The 21470-nt window shown below is 36.6% G+C and overlaps 1 protein-coding gene across 2 annotated transcripts in view; it reads right to left on the bottom strand.

The window, feature by feature from the left end:
- The window catches only part of drp2 (dystrophin related protein 2), a 143536-nt gene that overhangs the window by 82198 nt on the left and 39868 nt on the right, over nucleotides 1-21470 (bottom strand). For both annotated transcript variants that reach the window (XM_038289496.1, XM_038289497.1), the window contains exon 3: nucleotides 3363-3519. In XM_038289496.1, coding sequence (XP_038145424.1) covers nucleotides 3363-3519 — 157 coding nt within the window. The remainder of the gene's footprint in view (nucleotides 1-3362; nucleotides 3520-21470) is intronic.

The following is a 21470-nucleotide window of genomic DNA, read 5'->3' as shown; positions in this document are numbered from 1 at the left end:
CACGGATATGATTAACCTGAACATGGAAAAATAATAGATCCAATAATTCTATAATACGCAATCTTAAATATGAGTTGAAATAATCAATGCTTCTTATTTTCTGATCCATGTATAGATTTTTCCATTTGCGGTATGCTAATGCAAGTATCCCTCTGCCTGCTCTGTGTTTCTATAGCAGGTTTATAACTCCCCCTTTGCGCAGAGCACACAGCTCTATATACACTGTCAATTAAATCTTTTTCAAGACATTTGGGATTCCTGCAGCTGTCCCACGAAGAGGCCTCATCACCATATGTGAAAGCTTTTTGTGTGAAAGAATAACTGAAATTTCATTGAAGATTTCTAACAGTATGGTGGGTTGCTTTTTAAAAGAGTCCAGGTTCTGACTTCACATATGGTCAGTATGAATATAATTAAATGAGAATAGCTAGCACACTTCCAACAGGTGTTTTTGATAAATCTGGAGTGCCAGATGGTTTGTTACACAGATTCTCATTAGAAGATATGGTTGGCCTTTGATTCAGCAAACCATCTGTAGATTATTATTTAAAATAGATTCATACACTCAAATCAACAACACACGATATATAAGATGTTAAAAAAGGAAATGAGAGATAAATACATGAGTGCATCAACTACAGTGGGAGCATTTTGGGGAGATGATTTGTACCTCAGCTGGGGAGATCTGCCTTTTTTTTTTTTTTTTTGAAGGCTTACATATTTCACAGTGATGTATCTCCATTTCTGGATCACTGACCCCTGAACAGGACGTTAACTGGCTATTTCTTTGCTGTTTATTTTTGTGTTAAATTAGCCAATTCTTGGGAAGTTGGATACAAAAAAAAAAAAAGTATGTTAAATTCCAGAATCTAGTTATATTACTATATCCCAATGTATTGGCTGTATAGCATTGTACTAAAACAACCTTCTACTTTGTATTATTTTATATTCTTATCATAAATCAGACACATCATTTTTGTAAAAAAAAAAAATGTTAGGACTGTAAATTTTGCGTCATATGTTTATATTACTGTTTATATATATATATATATATATAGATTTTTTTTTTCTATTTTTCAAGGCTGCTTTAAAAAAAAAAAAAGAGATCCCCCAGAGAGCTGTTCCAAACGAAATTTGTTTTTGTTTTACACTTGTGTAAACAAAATGACTAAGTCTAAGTCTAAATTATGCAAAAATTTCAGTCATAATTTTGTTTTTGTCACCACAGTCAGACAGCATTAAAAGCTCATTATTTTCTATTACTGTAATCTGTATTTTGTAATGTAAGTATCTGACATTCTTAAAACACATCTATGCTGTTAAATGTTTGTTAGAATAAAGAAATCCTAAACAGCATGAACAATGTTTTCAAAGTACTATAAGGTACCATTAAGTAATTATGATTTCTAAAAGCCTTCTGTCTTCTCTTTCTCTTTTCATTTAGGTCATTGATACATTTTAGCTTTCAATCCCAACCTCTAAATACTGCTCCTTGATTGCATCCAATGGGAACCAGCTGGAGGCTCACCAGGGCTGAGGAGGAAAAAGGTAAGAAACCCTAACGCAGCTCAGCACACAACCCTGTGGACCCAACAACATCCTAAAATATATCATGTCTGGAGCTGAGAGTAAACACTGTAAAGTTGGGTGGATTAATGCATGTACAGTTTGGTTATATATTTTAACCCCATTTTCATCCAGCTCCAGTCATAGGAGAGGCCTTGTCTACAAAGGATGTTGTAGATGAGATAGGTAGTTGGTGTACTGCACTATATGCATCTGCAATCATGTGAGCTAAGTGAACATGGCTCATCTCAATGGGAATCTTCTCCTTAACAATCCTGTTTCCATTGTGCTTCTCCTCTTTATATAATGACTTTAGAATCTTCCTAAAAAGTAGGCATTTATATCAGAATCAAAATAATATTGTATACACAAAGGTGCAGGTGTTGACATGTTATGGTTGTCACAGTAGCAGTGATGAATAAGTTTAGTAGAAAATAAAAAAGGATACAGTAGCTAAAGTGATTGAGTCATGCAGTAGAGGTGAAGCTTTAAAAATGAGTTGCTTCAAAATGTTGTAGACCTTGAAGTTGCCTGATTTTATTGCTTTATATAAATATGTAAAGGTAGTTAAATGTATATGTAAGTAAGAAAAAGTAAGAACAACAAAATAATTGTAAAAAAAAAAATTAAACTCGCTTTATTTCTTTTTTACAATATAACCATCCATGTGGTAAACATACTTTACATTTAAATTACTACCTTTCATTTTTTTTTTTTCAAGTATGAATTAGTATCATCTATCCCAGGAAACAGATTTTTATATAGGCAGTGGGCCAGCATATAATCATCATATTTGGAGAAATTTGTAATAAACCTTGAAAATAAACTCACATATGTCCAAAGGGCCTCTGACTATGGTTTCGATAATCCTTACTAATGAAAATTGTATTAATTTCCAACAGATATTAATAATCAATTACCTGCTTGTATGAATGTGGCTGAAGGTAACAGAATTGTGGAAGTCCAAATTGCTCTTTTTTGTTTTATTGGCTATGAAAACAATAATGAGAGGGAAAATAAGGGAAGTACAGAGAGAAATTATGTTATTACAGCATAATAATACAGCATAATTCACATCAAAACGTGAATTAATATTGCAGACAGTTTGAATGTGGGAGAATTTACTTACAAGTTATAAGAAAATGCTAAGCAAAATGCTATGGATTTTTAGTATTTAAGAGTTTTGCTAATCTTTAAACCGAACAAAGAGGCATTACACTGTAATGTTTTCCTATCATCGGGCAATCTCAGCCTCTAACTGAGTCTTAAGGTGACCAGAGGTATCAAGGTCAGAAAAAAAGTATAAATTGAGCACCTATCTAATATTGACTGGGACTGGACATTAAATGTGACTCTTGGTTATCTCCCACAAGCTGTAGGAGTAGTCTCTCCATCTGTTAACTCAAAGCATTCTTTGTGGTTGTAGATAACAAACCTTCTGCAAAAATAATTAAAGCTCATATGTTTTGCTGTATGTGAGATTTGATAGTGATAGTGAAAACATGTTAAAGTGGATGTAGGTTAGCTGTCACAAAGAAGCAAAAAGTTTCCATTAACAATAGTTAGTAAACAGTAGTCTAACTTTCACACTGACTGCTTAGACCACAGAAAGTCCAATTGTTTCAAACTTCAGCTCTTTTACACATTCTTTTTACAAAAATATGTATGCAGGATTTAAAAACAGTCAGTAAGATGACTTTTTGTCACCTGTTTAATGCTCATTTTTTACAAAGTAACAAACAGTCAAGTGTGATTTATTTCTGAATGTATTAAAAACATACTGCTGTACACCTTACCTGATGGAACTCTCTCTGGTGCTGGACGGCCCCCACGTCACCTCCTATGGGCAGCTGCTCCGATAGCTCCTCATCCTTGGCTGTCAGCCATTCTATGATCTCCTGCAGGGAGAGCTGCAGCTTCCCGCTGTTGTCAGAGAAAGCTTCGAGCCGGGCCCTGTCAACATACATACACATAGTGAAAGGATTAGCAAACAATTTCCAAAGAACCAGCCAGAAGATGACATGAAGTCATTGCTTCCCACCCAGAATGAAAACATAAAGCTCACTCTATTAGTTTTTTTTATATCTATTATCTTTTATTTTACAATACAGGTTAGCTTAGTTTTACAGAGTTTCTAGCAGCACTATTAAACTACTATCTTCTCGAAATTTAAAGTAAGAGACTGAATTTACAGCTTTAAACAGATGTACTGTTAATTTAAGGGCATTAATCCTGCTAATTTGGAGCTTTCAAATATTTATTTTAAAGACTAACTGTTACTCAACAAACTACTTTTATGGAAAACAACAAATAGTTACACAAAACTGGATGTCAAATCCAGATATATTAAACCAGGTACATTTGTTCATAACTGTCTTTAATGTCTTAACCTGATAAGGTGTAGGATCTTGTGATGACCACAGAGTGCAGCTCTTTGCAAACATAAAAAGCTTGTCTTTGACAGGATTAAAAGGAAAGATCTATAACCAAAAAATTAATTAATGGAACATTCTAAGGTCGTGTTACAGCAGAAGGGAAAATGTAGAATCACATGTTTGGAAAATCCTTTGGAGTCATTTCAGTTATTTATTTATTTTTCTCCAGTTTATTTTTTGTTAAAAAATGTGAGGTGAACAGCATCCACATAAAATGTGCATGGACAGTAAAGATTAAAAATAGACTTTTTAAATACAAAGAAAATAATTCAGGTGAGGATTTTAATTCCAAGAGGGCTGCAGCATCTGTAAAGCAGGGTGATCACAGTAGCATCCTGTGGGGATATTCTTTTTTACTTTTGTATTGCACATAGTGGGTTGAATAATGACACTAGGACCTTCACTAAATTAAAAAAAACCTGACCTCTATCCAAAGTGGTTGAAAATTATAACACAATTGGATCACAACTTGACATTGTTCCCAAACACACATTTAAATTTGTTTAGGGAATAGGAGTTGGCCATTACACTTCTGGAAGGGTCTCCCTAAAACACTTAGGGCCGGATCTATCAAAGGTTTGCGTGTATTAAAACGTGAGCTATTTCACTGCGCACGCTAAAAAATGTACAAACTGATCTATCAACAGTGTGCTAAAAGGATTTGGTCTTTAAAACGTGCTAAATAGCGCCTCTTATCCATTTAGTACTTTTTCTGCAATGAATATGCAATATGGGGCGTGTACACGCAAAAGTGCGTCTTGTGGGAGGAGAACATGTAAATATATTAATTTAGCACTCGCAAAGTGATTTATCAAACCTAAAAACAATTTTGCTAACGGTATCTGACTCTATATTTAACACGTTTCAAAAGAAGGTGCAAATGGTCTGTATGCGTAATTGCGCACACATGGCAGCGGTTATTGTCGCAAGAAGGAGACATCGAAATGAAGCAAGGAGACGCAGAGAACGCATTTTTTCACTCCGTGTGAATATTTTTGGAATGAACGAGGAAACGATCATCAAAACATGTCGTTTATCCAGCATTGCCATTTTGAAGCTGTTGGGGGAACCGAATGGATTTGGAGCCAGCCACAAGGAGGACCCACGCAATACCAGATATCACAAAACTCCTTGCAACACTGCACTTTTTTGCATCTGGGTCATTCCAGCGTACGGTTGCAGCGAGAGCTGGGATCTCCCAATCTCGTTTTTCAGAAGTGCTGTCCGAAGTGCTGTCCGACGGGGTCGGGGTTCTCCACCTGCGCCTGTGGAGCAACATGCCAATGCTGCGGGGATGCGTAATCTCATCCACAGTCACTTCTTGTGAGCCATTTGGTATGTGCATTTTTCTACAGGCCAATACAAAACACCTGTTTTTTTTTTTTTTTTTTTTTTTTTTTTTACTGCAGTGAAGTAGAAATTCAGCCACATACCACCTTAGGGAATAAAGGTTGCCAAAGTTTTTTCTTTATATCACTGTAAGATTTAAATTTCTTAATGCACTAGTTTGTAGAAACTACAAACTACTTTGCCGCAAACCACAAAACGCGCAAAACCATCATTTAAATAGGGTGTCTCCAACAGTTTTGCACCTGCCACCAGTTACGCAATCGCTCTTGTTAAATCACCCGCAAACCATGGTTCAGCCCCTCGCGCAAAATTCCAGTTTGCGAGCGCAAATTACTGCACGCAAAATTGGATCTTGATAAATCCGGCCCTTAGTGTTACTGGATTATTGTAGACCCTGCTTATAGACTACAGTAGGTCCATGCAAGCATATCAAGCAATTTCAGTGAGTTGAACCATTTTTGCCATGCATGGAAGAAAATTGTTGATCTCTTCAAAAAGAAAGTGATTGAAGTCTACATTTGTAAGAAAAATGTATCTTAATATTAGTAAAAAAAAAATATGAATTTTGTCTTTGATAAGAGAGAAATGCTGCCAAACTGTCCTGCTGTCTCTACTAATAGCTGTTTGGCTTTGGCAGTTATGTTTTGGTAAGTTCTCTATGGGTGAACACACAGGGGCGCAGATAGGTTTTTGAAACTGTGGGGGACAGTTACTATAGGGCTTGGTCATCGTGACGTAAGCACTTCGCGTCGCCGCCATGTTGAATGCGTCTTTTACCGCAGCTCAGACTACTGCCTATGACTACCGAATACTGTACTCCCTCTCAGCCGTGTTTTAATTTGATTAATTTCACCTTAACTTGATTAGTTAAGCATGGTAAACCGTTGCTGTATTGTGGGCTGTAACAGCTCAACACATGATCGCCATGGAAACATAGAAAATGGGTTAACTTTCCACCGCTTTCCTGCCTGGAGGCGTAACCATGGAGACCAAGCGTCAGAGATAAAGAGTCGTCGGCTAGCTTGGATCGCGGCTGTAAGTCGACCGAACATAACTTTCCACAGTATTCCAATGTCATTGAGAGTGTGTTCCCTGCATTTTCATTCTGGTAAGTTAAAGATGCACGGTTTTATTTTATAGCCTTCATTGTTTCTTTCCTTCAAAGTTGGGATCTTTTACGGGAAAATAATAAAAACGGCAGCGGGAAAAGGCTCAAATACGTGAGAAACCCGGAGGGTTGGCAGTTAACGTTACTAACTACACCTTTGAAACACATAGCAGCTAGTTAAAAGTACATTACATGCGTGAGTGGTTGTTAGCATTAGCGGTTAGCAGTTGCTAAACTAGCAGGTTCCAGAGCCCGTCTGATCACAGCTTACCTTCGTACGGATTACTGTGTTCCCACTGTTTGCTGGCTTTATGATCTGCAGCTCCTGAACCCATCCATTCATGAACTGCACATGAGACTCCAAGGACGTGTAGCTTCGGAACTGTTTTGAAGTATAGGCGCTCACTCATCGGTGCTCCACTCATTGTTTGGAACTTTATATGGATCCAAATGATTAACAATGCTGATTTTGTCACCATACCGGTCCCTGGCTTCTCTATTTAATGTGTCCCGGTAAATTCCAGATCCTTTTCGGGATTTTAACATCTTTTTTCTCTCTACTTCTGTCTCTTCTTTCAACAACAACGTTGTGTCAGAGCTATGCTTACGTTTGCGTAGCAGTCAGTATGGCTGCGACGTCCCACAATGCAACATGGATCCCGAGCCCTATTACTGGCTATTACTCAGCTATGACAACCCATCAATCTTAATTGCCCATCATTGCAAGAAAATAACATGTATTGGTACCAAGTACTCACCAAACATGCCACATGACGTGTGAAAAAAAAAAAGGTTTTATTTAAACATGGACTGACTTTAAGTGCAGGCTGTAAACACACAGAAACACGAACAGCAAAGCCTACATATATACAAAAACAAATTTGTAAATAAGTACTTTACATGGCTTTTCAATAAATGGCCTCAAATGAAGAAAGTTGTGTGTCTACTTTGTCAAGGACTCTGTAGAACTCCACTCTGTGGTACTCCACAGCAGATTCTGGCCTGTGTGCAGGTGCTGGCCCAGAATATCTCTTTGGGGGCCTATGTGTTCGAGGTAGAGCAATGGGCTCTAGAGACAGCTTCTCAGCCATATCCACTGCTTCCTTAAAGACTGCCTCAAAGTGGGCTGGCTTTCTTTTGTCCCGTAATCTCTCTTGGACAACTGAGACTGCAGAGACCATGCCCTCCAATGTCTGGGTGCTTTTTTGGAGCGATGTATTCAGCACTTCCAGTTCGCTCATTACATCTAAGGCCAGTGAGCCCCAGTAGCCCCAATTTCAGTAAAATCTCAGGCTTTTAAATGTTGTAAAATCACCCATAAGTTTTAGGCGTTTTAGTCCTTTATAATTAAATTTATACATTCAAAAAACATAAGGAAGTTATTATCAACGTCTCACTCTACTTTACAGCTTTGTATTAACATTGCTTTAATGTGTGTTATTGTGTACAGCTGGGGATGTTAAGGGCCACGTTAATTATAGATTAAATAATTTACTGTTCTGTAGTTTAAGCAATTGTCATATTTGTAACATCACTACTCTTTCCTGTGACATGCACCTTTTATTTATTTATATACACACACACACACACACACACACACACACACACACACACACACACACACACACACACACACACACACATATATATATATAGATATGAGAGAGAGATTCTTTCCTCCGAGTTACAGTGACATAGACAAACTTGAAGATACATGACATCCTCAAATTTCTATTCTATTAAAATTTCTGTATCTGTATAATGGGTCTGTTCTATATGTTGTCTTCTCAATTCAGAGGGCCCCATGCCTGTCTTTGCCTAGGGCCCCAAAGTTCCTAAATCCGCCCCTGTGTAGTGGAATTTGTCTAGCTTTGAAGTTCGTTTTTCTCATGATTCAACCTGTAACAACCTAAACCATTTGGCTTGGCATAAATACGGATTCAAGTAGCCTACTGTAGCCTACACATTTCTGAAAGACCCCCAACAACTCCAGAAAAAGTCGGAACAGTCGATTTAATTATAAATAAATAAATGCCAGTCGATTCCCCCTGCCTCCCGCCTTATGACATTGGCACCTCTCTTCACGCTATTCTCACTGACCGTCTCTACTCTTTTTTCCACGGCGACATCGAACAGACAACCAAAAAAATGCAAGGTGATATGATGAACAGTTTACTTACAGTTGGTGCTTTTCGAAAAAAGGATGCAATTGTTTTCTGTTTTTTCGGTTTGGCTGGCCTCATGTTGATGTCCGGACTCCGGAATTGGGAACTGTCCCGCCACTACTGTCTGTCTGAGTAACCATGGAAACCAGGCTCGAGACGTAAACGCCAGAGACAGGATAACTTTTAGATTAGAATCTCTACGACGCAGGCAGCCTGCAGTTAAACAAAACGATTGCCTGTCTATGATCTGACTGTTTTATGTTGTTGTTGCAAAGCAGTAAATTAGAAAAAGCTTTTTGATTTTCTGTGAGTTTCGCCGTATGTTTTTTTTTTTTTTTTTTTTATAAAAGTGGGGGGGACGGATTGAGGGTCATTCGAATCTGTGTACGTCAGAACACCCCTGACGTACACGCTATCTGCGCCCTTGTGAACACATATACTTAACTCAACTGCTCAGAATCAAAATGTGTTGTGTTTGCAAATGTGCCACTATCTAATGGGAAATAAACAGGTTTTCTAATTTGATCAAACTTTTTCCTGAGGCATTGGGAAAAAAATCATAATGTTGAAATAACATTTTTTATTAAATTATAAAAGTTTTACTTTTTGTGCCAAATAAATTTCAGATTGTATTTAGGAATTACTTTTATTGTCTGAGTTTTAGAAGTCATAGCAGTTCTGTGTTGTAGTTCTTGAATCCTGGGATAGGGAGATATACTTGCCTCTAACCAGAAAGCCCCACTAGGCACTGCCCATTGGCAGCCAAATACTTCCAAATGGAAGCAAACAAACTTGAAAAGCTGCAATGACAAATAAAGACTAAATCAAAATATATAGTCCTGTTGATGATGAGTGTAATAAAATTATCAGTGACACAAACTGTCTCTGAGTAACAAGCTGTAAACTGCTTATGACTGAATGGCAAAGTCAACACAAAGACACAATTGTAATAGACATGCTGTCCTTAAACGTTGCACTCAAGCATTTATAATGTATAGCCTTTAAACAACTACCATTTGACTAATAATAGCAGGATATTAAAATAATACAAAGATTTATATTTAAAACATTTGCTGGATTTAAATAATGTAAATCAGCTAGCAGGGTGGAAATTAATTTAGCTGATTTTTGTTCTTAGTTTCTGCTCCCTACTTTCAGTATCAGAACATCCACTTATTTGAGCTCCTTGCTGGTAAAATCTGACATACCTTAGTTTGATTTTAAGATCATTCAAATAAATCTCAATTGAAAAAGATGCCTTAACAAAGAAAACTCTTTATTGTGTGATCAAATTATGACAGCCCTCCTTATAAGCACTTCAACAGGCAATCCAATCCAATAATAACATTCTTGGTGCAAAACCTTTAAATGAAATATTTTTTTACAAGCTGAACATTATTTAATTGAGAGACAGTTACATAGAGTGACATTTACCCGCTTCATTTGTTTTGTGTGCAGACACCACAATAGTAAAGAGTCTGTGATGGAGCACTTTATCTGCTGAAGCATTGAGAGATGGTAAATATAGATGTAAACCGAACAAGCTTAATAGCCTTTTAGTGTGAATGATAAATTATTTTTTAGCATATTTACAGCATCTGCCTATGATGGGCTTTGCTTCTATTTTATATTTGCATTTAAATTTCCTCTTAGAAACAGCACTAAAAAATGAAAAGTAACAGTTTAACAGGAATACAAAAATAGATGATCATTTTGACAAGACTTTTAGTGTAAATTAAAATGGTATTGCTTCTTACCAGCATTAAGGTCCAATTAGAAATTGGTCCAATTAGTTGAGTTTCCATTTGAAAATATTTAATCTACTTCTTTCAATAATTAGATAATAAACCATTTGAAGACTAAGCTGATCAGTTTGCTAAACATATCAGGCAAAACAGTGAATACAATAGGACTATTTTTTGGAGTATTCCAAAAAAGTAAAAAAAACAATCCACTAGACTTTGTTTTCAAGTTTGTAGACGTTTTGCTTCCCATCCACTAAGCTTTTACAACTCAAAATGTCAGCAATAGCATTTAGTTTAAGGCGTTATGGAGAGTACCTAAAAAAAAAAGTATTTTTATACAGCAGGTACTTTTTGGAGTTTTCAGACCTAGACTCAAAGGAAAAGCTCTTCCTCATTAAGAGAATTTCAGGTCAGGTGCCCTGCGGCCCCACATTTTTTTCTTCCACATTACACTGGGTGGATATCATGCCAAACAGACTACTTAAATTCCATTTTAACCTGCATTTTACTATTTTGCTTTATTCTCAGTATTCCCTCCTTGGTTTGATTTGGGGTCTTGAGGCATAAATCTCACCTATTCAACGTTACCAATAACCTGCAGATGTTAAACAACACCAGGTGTACCTGGAGAAACCACTGCTATAGCCTCATGCCACAAGAGGTGGTGAAAAAAAGCTGTAAAAGAAATTATTGTGAAAGGAAAATAGAATCCCACAAAAAAAGCAAGTCTGAATGCTGTGTCATAGAAAAAAGAATGCAAGGTTGCAGAGGTCCTGAAGGTGTGCAGGTGGGAACTAGAAAACTACAGACAGAAATCCAAGACATGATTTTTGCACTAAGTGCGTACCACCATCCTCGAAAAAAAATGTTTGAGGAAAGAACTACTCTTGCATAAATGGCACAGCTGGCACCAGAGGGATGAGGGCATTGTCAAGGTTCCCGGCGTTTCAATTACTCACACCAAGGGAACTGCACTCAGATATCATTACGCCTGTACATCACAATTTGCCGGCACGTCAGATCAGAGATAATAAGGTTGAGTGAGGAGAGTAGCCCGTACATAAAGCTTTTATTAGTGTGTGTGTGTGTGTGTGAGAATTGATATTCAGAGGACATCTTAAGTGTAAATAGAGAAACACTTAAAGGTTTCTGGCCTAATTTAATCAGGTAGGATCTAATCAAGCAATAGCCTCACTGACTAGTCTAATTAAAATTAAATTATGAATGACAATTGCATAGCACAATGTATATGATGAGAAGTTGAATACATTCACCCATTTTCTCTCACCATTCACCATGGGCATTTTATAAACAACAATGCCATAAAGGAACAGAAATCACTGTAGGACGATTTGCTGGAAATTAAATGTGACACAGATGAGAAACATGGAAGATCACAGAATATTTAGAGAGATTTCAGTTCCAGAAGAGGAGGTGGAAAACAAGGAGAATTCAGGGATGGTTAAAATATAAAATAAGAATGCAAAAGCCTGTTTAAGTGAAGCAGCAGTAATTCTACTAGCCTCCTGTTGCTCCTTCCAAGTCAGTTTGTAGACTTAATTGAATAAGAGGAGAACTGTTTCCCCTGCAGAACGACCTTTCACTCTAAAACAAGGTGCAAACACACACTGACTTAACAAGGTTTCCATGTCATGTCAGTGACAACCCAAGTCTGGGATACATTAAGCAAGGTCATCCATCAAAGGATGATATCGAGAGTTTTGTAGAGAAGCTTTAGAACACTTCAAACACTAATGCTGGGATTCAAACTTGAAACACAGGAAAAAGCAGAGACTGCTACTGCTTCCTGTAAGTACACACAGCAGGTGAGACAAATAAAGAACCACTTGCACTATTATGGAGTTGTCTTAAGATGACAGTGTCTGCCAGAAAAAAAAAAAAAAAAACTGGGTAGGGTAAGCTGTAGGAAAGCTATACTAAACCTCTGCTAGGATGGGATTCTTTCTCTGCAGGAAAGATCTCTAAATAAGAGCAACACCATATGAGCAGCATTGGGCTTGTTCTTTTAGCAGAGACTTTTCTGCAAAAATAAACAGAAAGGAAAGCTGAGCATCATTGTCTTTGTAAAGAGAAAATCAATGCTGAAGTCAAATGTGCTCCAACTGAGGAGTTTTGTTGTTATGGAACAATAATACTCAACCATGATGGATTTTGCGTTTTTCACTGCACATTCTGCAGTTATTGGCAACCCTAAAAAGAAGATATGTGTACAAAAACCTTACAGTTAATGAATTTTATGGGAACTGCTTTGCTGCAAACTATTACCCAGATGCAGTACTTCCTTTACCATCCTACTCATTGTGTTTGATAAGAAGATATACTTCACATTTCTATCGCTGAAAACCAGCAGATCACGGGTCATTGATGACATGTTTTTTTTTATAAACTCTTGTCAAATTTAAAGGAAGGATAAATTGTAAAGCTTCAGATATAGCGATTAAATGAAAATTTATTAAGATGCAAGCTGCATGGTGGTGCAATTGTTACTGGTGGCTTGCAAAGCACCTTTACCACGTGAGATAAAATGTCATCCCTACTATAAACTCCTCCTTGGTATGGATGTTTTCATGCATGGTGGTTTGTCCAGTGTGTCCCTGTGTTGCTCCGAGATTAAGACCATCCCAGAGTGTATTCTGCCTCTTGTCCAATCACACTGCAGATAGGTAACAGCTCCACATCCAGTATTGCATTGTGTTTTTCAAATTAGAGTCTGGCAAAGATGGATGAATGCATTAACAAAGATGGATGTATGGGGTACCTATGGTATCAATTTTTTTTCTTTTTTCTTTTTGCTGAAAGATGCAATGAAAAATTGGCTTGTTAATGAAATCAGGCAATTTTTAACCAACACTAAAGGTGATTTAAAATAAATTCAGAAGACACAAAATCTCTGAGGAGTTTATGTTGAGTAAAGTTTATTTTAAAAGTAAATCAGAGCTTTTCTCTCTATTAAATTGCAACAGATTATTGTTAGTGCCTAAAGAGGAATCAGGAATGGACAAATCAGTGGGTCAGATCTTTCATTATACCTGCGACATGCATCTCTAATCCTGTGGTCCTTCAAAGCAGATTTTTTAACAAACTGATAAAAGTTAAGTTGTTCTTTCTTCTAAGAATGTTTATTGTGTGAACTTGGCACATATATCATAATATATAGATATTCTGAATCAGTATGCACATTTACAATATGTGTATGCACAACCATTTTGTGGGTTAGAGGAGCGTTCAGCTTCTCAGATAGCTGGGTTCTAGGCTATTTGAGGAAGTGAACCCCACCATTTCTAGCCAGCATTGCTCCACCTTCCCCTCATCCTCAGGCTCGTCCCCCATGGCAGACATGATACCTGAAATAGCCACAGTATGACATCAAACACCAAGAGGATGAGCTAACGAAGTTTTTTAATTAAACAATAATATATATTTCCTTAGATGTGTTTTAATTCTGCAGACTGCTGCTTGTTCTAACTCTAGACACATAGATATTTTAATTAGTTTAATTTCTATAATCATTTCTTAAGGGAAAATCATCTATTAGCAAAGTGTTTTAAAGGGGTTTTCTGTGTGCAAACTAAATTAAATAAGTTTTCTCTTACTTTCAGGGTTTCAAATAAGAATCACAACCTGTAAAAAAAAGGGACATTTAAAGTTCTACAATTGTATAGTTCTACATCCATGTTTTCGTATAATAATGCAACTTGTCACCAAAACACATCTAACTCGTCCAAAGTCTTAGTAGTCTAGTCCAAAATCTTAGAATAACACCAATAAAAGTGGTTGTACTTACATCTCATCCCAGATTGTGTTTCTATTTTTGCTGGAAGCCTTGTCTGCCTCAGCATGAGTCTGTGTGTGTGCTCAGTGTGAGCAAAAAATCCTCATGACTATTCACTATATCAATACAAATGGGCTAATGGACATAAGGTGTGTACAGCTCTCCCTGTGTTTGTAGCACATAATAGACTCAACATGTTATCATTTGCAAACATCACATGACAGGAACAGGATGTTGCTCCATCAGTAAACAAACTGAGATGCATTGGGTATAAAACTTGTATGCATACCAGAAAAATTAAATGAAAACAGCTGAATAAGAATGAACAAAATATGAAGCAAAACAAATGAGTATCAGTAAACCTTAAAGTTGAGGGCGAAGAAGGGGCTTGTTCACATTTTTGAGTAGTTTAATATTGTATTACAATTTCAGGGGTTATAGTTTTTCACATGGTCACTACGTTTTGACATGATGAGATTTACTTACAGTGCTGTTTGCTCTAATAACTTCTTATTTTTGCACAGGTGGGAATTGTCTGCACGAATAAAGCAGTAATAGAGTTATTATGTGGGGTTGTGAGTTTGGTAAACCGTGGAGAGAAAAAATAAAAGATAATTGTTTTTCTTTGTTCAATCTATTTTGCCATTTTCTGCCTGACTTGATATCCTTCAATAAAAAGGCTAACAATGTTACATTGAGATGTAAAAAGTAAATGAATGTCCAAGCTCATCTTTTTTTTAATTATTTATGCTGCTAATAAAATGCAAGGGAAAGCGTAAGAGTGTAAGTATTATGTGATTTGCTTTCAATTTGCATCATTCACGTGTAAAACTAACTTAAGAGCAGTGGTTTTAATGATTGCATTGAAATGAGTGTTCTAGTGTTATCATTTACTGTAAACTGTGTATTCAGCAGGGCTTATTGTGGCAAAAATAAATAATGTCTTCTGATGAGCTAGAGCTGAAATTCACTTCTGACTGATACATTCCGATTGTCCAAGATGCTACATACACTTAAGTGCACTGTATTAATATGATTACCATTTCTAGTATAGATAGCTTATTTGATAACCACTTTAATAAAACTGAATGCTTATCTGAATTATGGCAGCAAGCTAGGTTGTGAATACACCATGCTAAAGCATTATCTGCTGGTGTAGCTTGCAAACCAGAGAAGGAATTGGAAAAAATTTGACTTTTTTGAGTTATTATTTGTACAAGTGGTCATAAATCCACATGATAAATATATATTTTCTTATTGGATGTGTGAACAACTAGCATTTTATTGAAGCAGAGCTTCTAGTGTTTAGGCAATGACTGTGATTGCTCTTGTCATGCTTTTTTTCAATCTAAATGTAAGCTTTTTTGGCTAATAGTAGTTTCCTCCTGTAAACATATTTTTAGGGTTTCGGATTAAATAACATTTGGATTACGACAACAAAGTATGCAAATTAACTAATCAAAAAACAACATCACTGAACACCGGTAACACCTGTGTTGGTTTGTTTGGATAAGAATTTGAGTTAGTTTGCAAAGATGCTGGCTCATGAGTTGTGATGGTTAGATCACTGTAATGGTGTATCTCGAAAACTGGGAAAGAATTGGAGTGTTCCCAGTCCACAGTGGTAAAACTTTATGGAAACGTATCAATGAAAGGAATAGGAGTCAGTTGGACACATGTCAGAGGTGGCAAAGGTTTACTGGTGGACATGTAGTGAAAGCATTGATCCATGCTCTGTGTTCTGAAGAAAAACAAGCAGGGGTTAATTTTTTTTTGAGAATTAAAAAGCAATATTTTATAGATGTCAGAATACACAGTGCGCTGTAGAGGCTGTCCACCTAAAAATAATCAACTATGGCAAATTCAGCATCAGAACTGAATGGAAGATAGAGAAGGTGACCTGGTTTAATAAATCACTATTTCTCTTTAACCCTGTGACCAGCACTGTGCATCTGGCAGGATCATGGCCCCAGAATACACTATGGGAAGAAGGCCAGCTGTGGAGATGTGATGCTTTAGGCAATGTTGTGAAGCCATGAAGCTTTGCGTCCTGCTGACCATGTGGATTACTTTGCCATGTGCCACCCACCTAGGCATTGTTGCAGACCATTAACACCCTTTAGAAATATAGAGCTATAGAGCTTAGTGTGACAGCGGCCTGCTTTACACCGACACAAATGTTTTACCAGACATTGTGCCAGTAGCAGGGCTCTGCAGGATCATGCACAAGCCTGAATGGAAGCTTTTAGTCCCTTAAAAACGGCTTAGATATCAGATAAATCATGATGCTCTGTTGCAAGGATGCATGCATCATAAAGGCTCCTGATATTTCCATTTCCTGTTTTTCCTTTATGCAAAAAGATTAATTAGAGAAAAACTATGCCAACCAACACTCCAGTGACTGATCTTTGATATGACTGTGAATACACAGATTTCCGCAGCAGCTGCAGAGGTATAAACTACATTCATGAAAATAATACTGAACTTATGTGCTTCCTCACTTTTGAGAGTTGTGGTAAAAAAAAAAAAATATCCAGATCGCAGCATTGAGGAGAAATATCTTTTAAAAATACCAGCGTTGTTCTGTTTTAACTTTGTGTTATTATTTTTCGCTGCTCTCAATGACCTCAACTAGGTTTTCTTCAAAGCTAAATACTAAGTTTAAACATAATTGTAACTGTAATCAGAGAGAAAGGTTACAGATGTCTAATTAATTCATTGAATATATGCAGCATTTCTGCTATTTAAGGAGCTCGTGGGGTTCTTGCCTAAAGGCACAGAGAAGCTTTCAGCACAGCTCTGTTTTTCCCTTTGTTTCTTTTTTGGTCTGTTGCAGAGATGTTGCAAAAGCTGCCAAATAAAATGACTTTGGATGATGGGTAACGTTGACATACCAATACAGTTTTTAGTTCATAGCCCAATTGTTGTTTTTTTATTTCTAAAACTAAAACACGCTGGAAAAACATTGAATTGATATATATTAATCTATGGTTTTATAACTATGGTTTTATGGTTGTTCTTAGTCACACGGTGACATAAACATAGTAAGCTATGTTTAGAGCTGACATTTCTGTTTAGATATTTAACATAATGACAGAGAAACTAAGTTAAAGGATTTTATAATTCTCTATAATTTATTTATTGTCTGCATTGGTGACATAACATTGCATTTAACTGCACTGTTAAAAGAGAAAATATTGATTATATTTGAAAATTGTTTTGTAACCTCTTAAATGTTCTAGACAATTAGTTTCAGTGTGCTTTGACTTAGATTCTTTCTAATCAAGTTTCAGTTCAGTACCGTAATTTATACAAGGGCACTAAAAGCTGAAAAATCCCACCGTATGAGGAGCTGTGTCTTCCCCCTTTGGTCAGCCCAGTCAGCTGGTTGCCTTTTCAATCGTCTGTCATATATTCTTATTTATGTAGGCCTATTTTGTCACTGTGTATTAAAAATATTAGTCTATTAATTGTATGAATAAGAGATTTTTAAGTCAAAAGTCAAATCAACCAAAAACAGATTTGCAAACTTGTATACATTAAGTATTTAATCAGTTATTTATATTTCTAGTTTTCTTACTGACTAATGTGTATTCTCTTAACTTGATTAAAATAAAGCAAATTAACTGAACATTCAGCCTCAGCAAAAGATAGAGGTCTCTCACCAATCTTAGGATCAGTGATATTTATAACATACTGACCATGGCAAGACCAAGCACATGCAATCTAACGATCCATAAAACTATGTTGTAATATGGGTTCTTGGTCACTGTGAATCCTGGCTCATGTTCCAAGAACCTGTATGGTTGATTTGGGGAAATCGTTTTATTGATGAACAGGTGATAATTTTACTTTTTTTTTTTTAAGGCATTTTTTCCAACCAAATTTAGCCTCTCACCAAGTTTAAAGCTCCTGTAGTTAGATTTTTATAGCAGTTATGTGTAGAGTACCAGTTATTTGTATATTTATTCTTTCCCTGACAACCTTTAATTAAAGATCAAATATGGCCGTACTGTAGTAGTAAAGAGGTTGGATTAAAACACATTCTGCAGTCATAGGCAGCCAACCAATAACTAAATTATTGGTCTATGTTATGCTCAACAGCAATTATGAATCAGGATTGTCTCTAAGTAATGAACCTGAAAGATTGAAATGATTGTAGTTTAATGGGAGATTATACTTATTTTCAGTAACATGCAAACTAATAAGTAACATATATATGAATCATACTTTTCTGTAATGATGTTGATATTCTATATCTCCAAATTCACCAGAAAAAGAGACTATATTTTTATTTCTTAGTTAGCAAACTTTTTAAGCAGTGGATCAGACAACATTTCAAAGGTATAAGATATATGAGATCAATTGTAACTTTTGTCTGAGAATATTTATATGTAAATAACAACATTTTACTGACATGTACCTATATATGTTGTTCATAACATTAATCTGATAAAAAAAAGCCCGCTACGATGGCTAAACAATAGACCGTTCTAAATAATTGTGTCTACTTTCACATGACTGTGTTGTAATTTTGTTTTGTTTTTTTGCAATCAAACACCTCTTTTCTGTTCACTGGTTAAGAGAGAAGGTAAGATATTAAATAATCTAGCAAAATTATTCCTGCAGTAAAACCATGTCCTCAAGCACTCCCTGGTGCAGATTTTAGCAGCCAACTGAAAAGAAGGGACTCAAATTATTCTCTTTGTAATAAGCGTGGTATATCTTTAGCAGTACATATTAAAATGAAAGCCAAGGGGCCTGCATGCCCTTTACAGAGGATTTATGCAGTCAAGTTGCAGCCTGTGACCTGTTCACATCAGTGCATTCCAAACATCCAGTCTAACAAGAAAAACAAAAGCAATCATTTAGCCTCAGCTGATAGTTTTTAAGTAAATCAAGGTTTTGCATGCTGCACAGCTGTTGCCAGCAGGAGGTTAAGTAAAGTGTGCAGCCTCATCATGAATAAGTCATGCAGCATCACAGAAGTGTAAACATTATATGCATGTTTGTCAACCTTTCCTCAAGTGCTAGCCTCTTTCTATTACCCTTCTTTATTTCTTTCACAATGCACTGTGACTTTACACTGCTATTTTACCAAAATCGGGCTGTTTTATACTGAGTGAATGTCATGTTTGTCTAACTTCGGTTAAATGTTTAGGGTAACCTCTAAAATTCTTCTTGCATTTATTTGCTCTTGCAGCTCAGCCCCATTTCCTTGTGTAACTGAGTCAACTTTTAGGTTTAATTACTAACTAACTCCTTTTAACCTGAACCACTAATACTATGAGGGACTATATCAGGGCTTTCTGATGGTTATTTTACCACACAGCTGTACAATATCAGTAAAAAATGCAGTTGGAATGGTGAACATTGCAGATATCATAATTATTCTGTTGACATAGCTATAGGCTTAGCTTTTACTGTGACTAAAGTCTTTCTTTTCTCTTTGTTTAGATTAAAACTGACTCATAGCTCATCTGCTTAACTATTTCTTTCCTAGACAGACCCACTTATGCAGCTACTTTACAGTTACCTTTTTTTAACACAGCTTGTTTTAAGTTTTTATGGATCAGTGCTTGTGCAGATGGCCGCTCACATTGAGCTTTGTTCTGCTGGAGGTTTCTTCATGTTAAAAGTGAGTTTTTCCTCCCCACTGTTGGTGAATGCATGCTTGGTGTGAGATTCTGTAGAGTCAATGCAAGCAAACACAATAAAATGGAAGATCTAATGTTGCCACATGCTTATCAAGGACCTTATCCTGTAGAGGCAATTAATAGATGCAATCATCTGAGTTTCCTCAGAAAGAAAACCTTCAACCAATCAGACAGTATGATCTGATTGAATTGTCTCTGCAAAAGGTCTTTTCATGTGTTGTGAAAAGCTCTATATGCAGTAATAAACAGAGTTAAATTGAATTACAATTCACCCATATTTAATTTTTCCATAAGTTACAGAGAATATAAAAATGGTAACAAATATTCTAGGGGAGAATATTCTTAGATGGCACTTGGGATATGTTATCTTACAAATATTAAATGCAAATAACATTTTGCAGTTTCCATATTAGACACACTGATACTGAAATGTAAATTATGATAATATGTGTTGTGTGGCTTTACCCTAAAACACTGATTACAGTATGTTGTTTCTATGCCACTTTGTTACTAAATCAATTGTATGTTTATGGCCATTGTCAATTTGGAAGCTTTAACTTGCTGGCTAGTGTCTTGAGATGTTTCTGCAATATTTCTATTTACTGAGAGTGGGTAACCAGTCTCCGCTTGCATCTTTAGACATATGAAAAATTTACTGAAGAACAAAATGATTGTGTAGGTCCATAAGGATCTTCCTGATACATGTTTAAGGGACTCACCTTAAAAATATATCTACTGCTGTGCATCAAGTTAACCTGGAGTGAAAAATAGAAATAAATATTTAGATTTTTGTCTATTAGCTTTCCTCTATTTACTCCAGTTGCCTCTGCAAGCTTCATTTGTTAGTTCATAAGACAGTGATTCTGATACATTTTTCTGGGCATGCATGTGGCTGTGACACTGTGTAGTCTTCCTCACCTGACACCTTTGCAGTCTGCTCTGCCACTGAGATATTAGTGAGAGGACAATGGTGGCTTTTTTCAAATAAGACAACCAGAAAACCAGTCACAAGTGCACGTCAAACCCTATCACATACGCCACCAAAAATAAGACAATAAAACTTCTTTCTATTGCAATCAAAAGGGCATGAACGTATGAATAACAATTTAAAGGTACACTATGCAACCGGTGTTGATTTTCCAGCGAGGCTCCCCCCAGAGGGCGAAAGTAAAAGTGCACTGTCGTAAATATGCTCAGCTGTTCTCCTGGTTTCTCCGTCAAGCCAGGCGCGGTTGTTTTGAGCTTAGCAGACAGTCGAACGCAGCTGGTGCGACAGAAGCAGCGAGTTTACATGCAAAGTCAATGGTTGACGCGCGTCAAGGCGCAGCAAAAGGTCCCGCGGCGCGTTTTGAGCAGCAGGCGCAGCGCGTCTGAGCAGCTGAAGCAGCGCGTCGGGCGCGTTTAAGCATCTGACGCGTGTGACGCGCCGCAAAAATTTAATTTTTGCTGCTCGACGCGCCGCCTCAACCAATCAGAGAAGCTGATCTGGGAGCTGGCAGGGAGAGAGACACAGCGCTGATGATCAGAGCGCTATTATCACTCCTCTTAAACAGTTTATTGACGCCTAAATTAACTTAAAATGCAGAAATCTGCCGGCAGAATATGTTCGCTTTTATTATCCTGCTGCCTGCAGTTTGGATTATTTAGATGA

The sequence above is a fragment of the Cyprinodon tularosa genome, unplaced genomic scaffold (genome assembly GCF_016077235.1).
Source record: "Cyprinodon tularosa strain WSP-4 unplaced genomic scaffold, ASM1607723v1 ctg27, whole genome shotgun sequence".
Classification (NCBI taxonomy): Eukaryota; Metazoa; Chordata; class Actinopteri; order Cyprinodontiformes; family Cyprinodontidae; genus Cyprinodon; species Cyprinodon tularosa.
The sequence above is the reverse complement of the archived record's forward strand: the minus strand, read 5'-3'. Positions and strand labels throughout refer to the sequence as shown.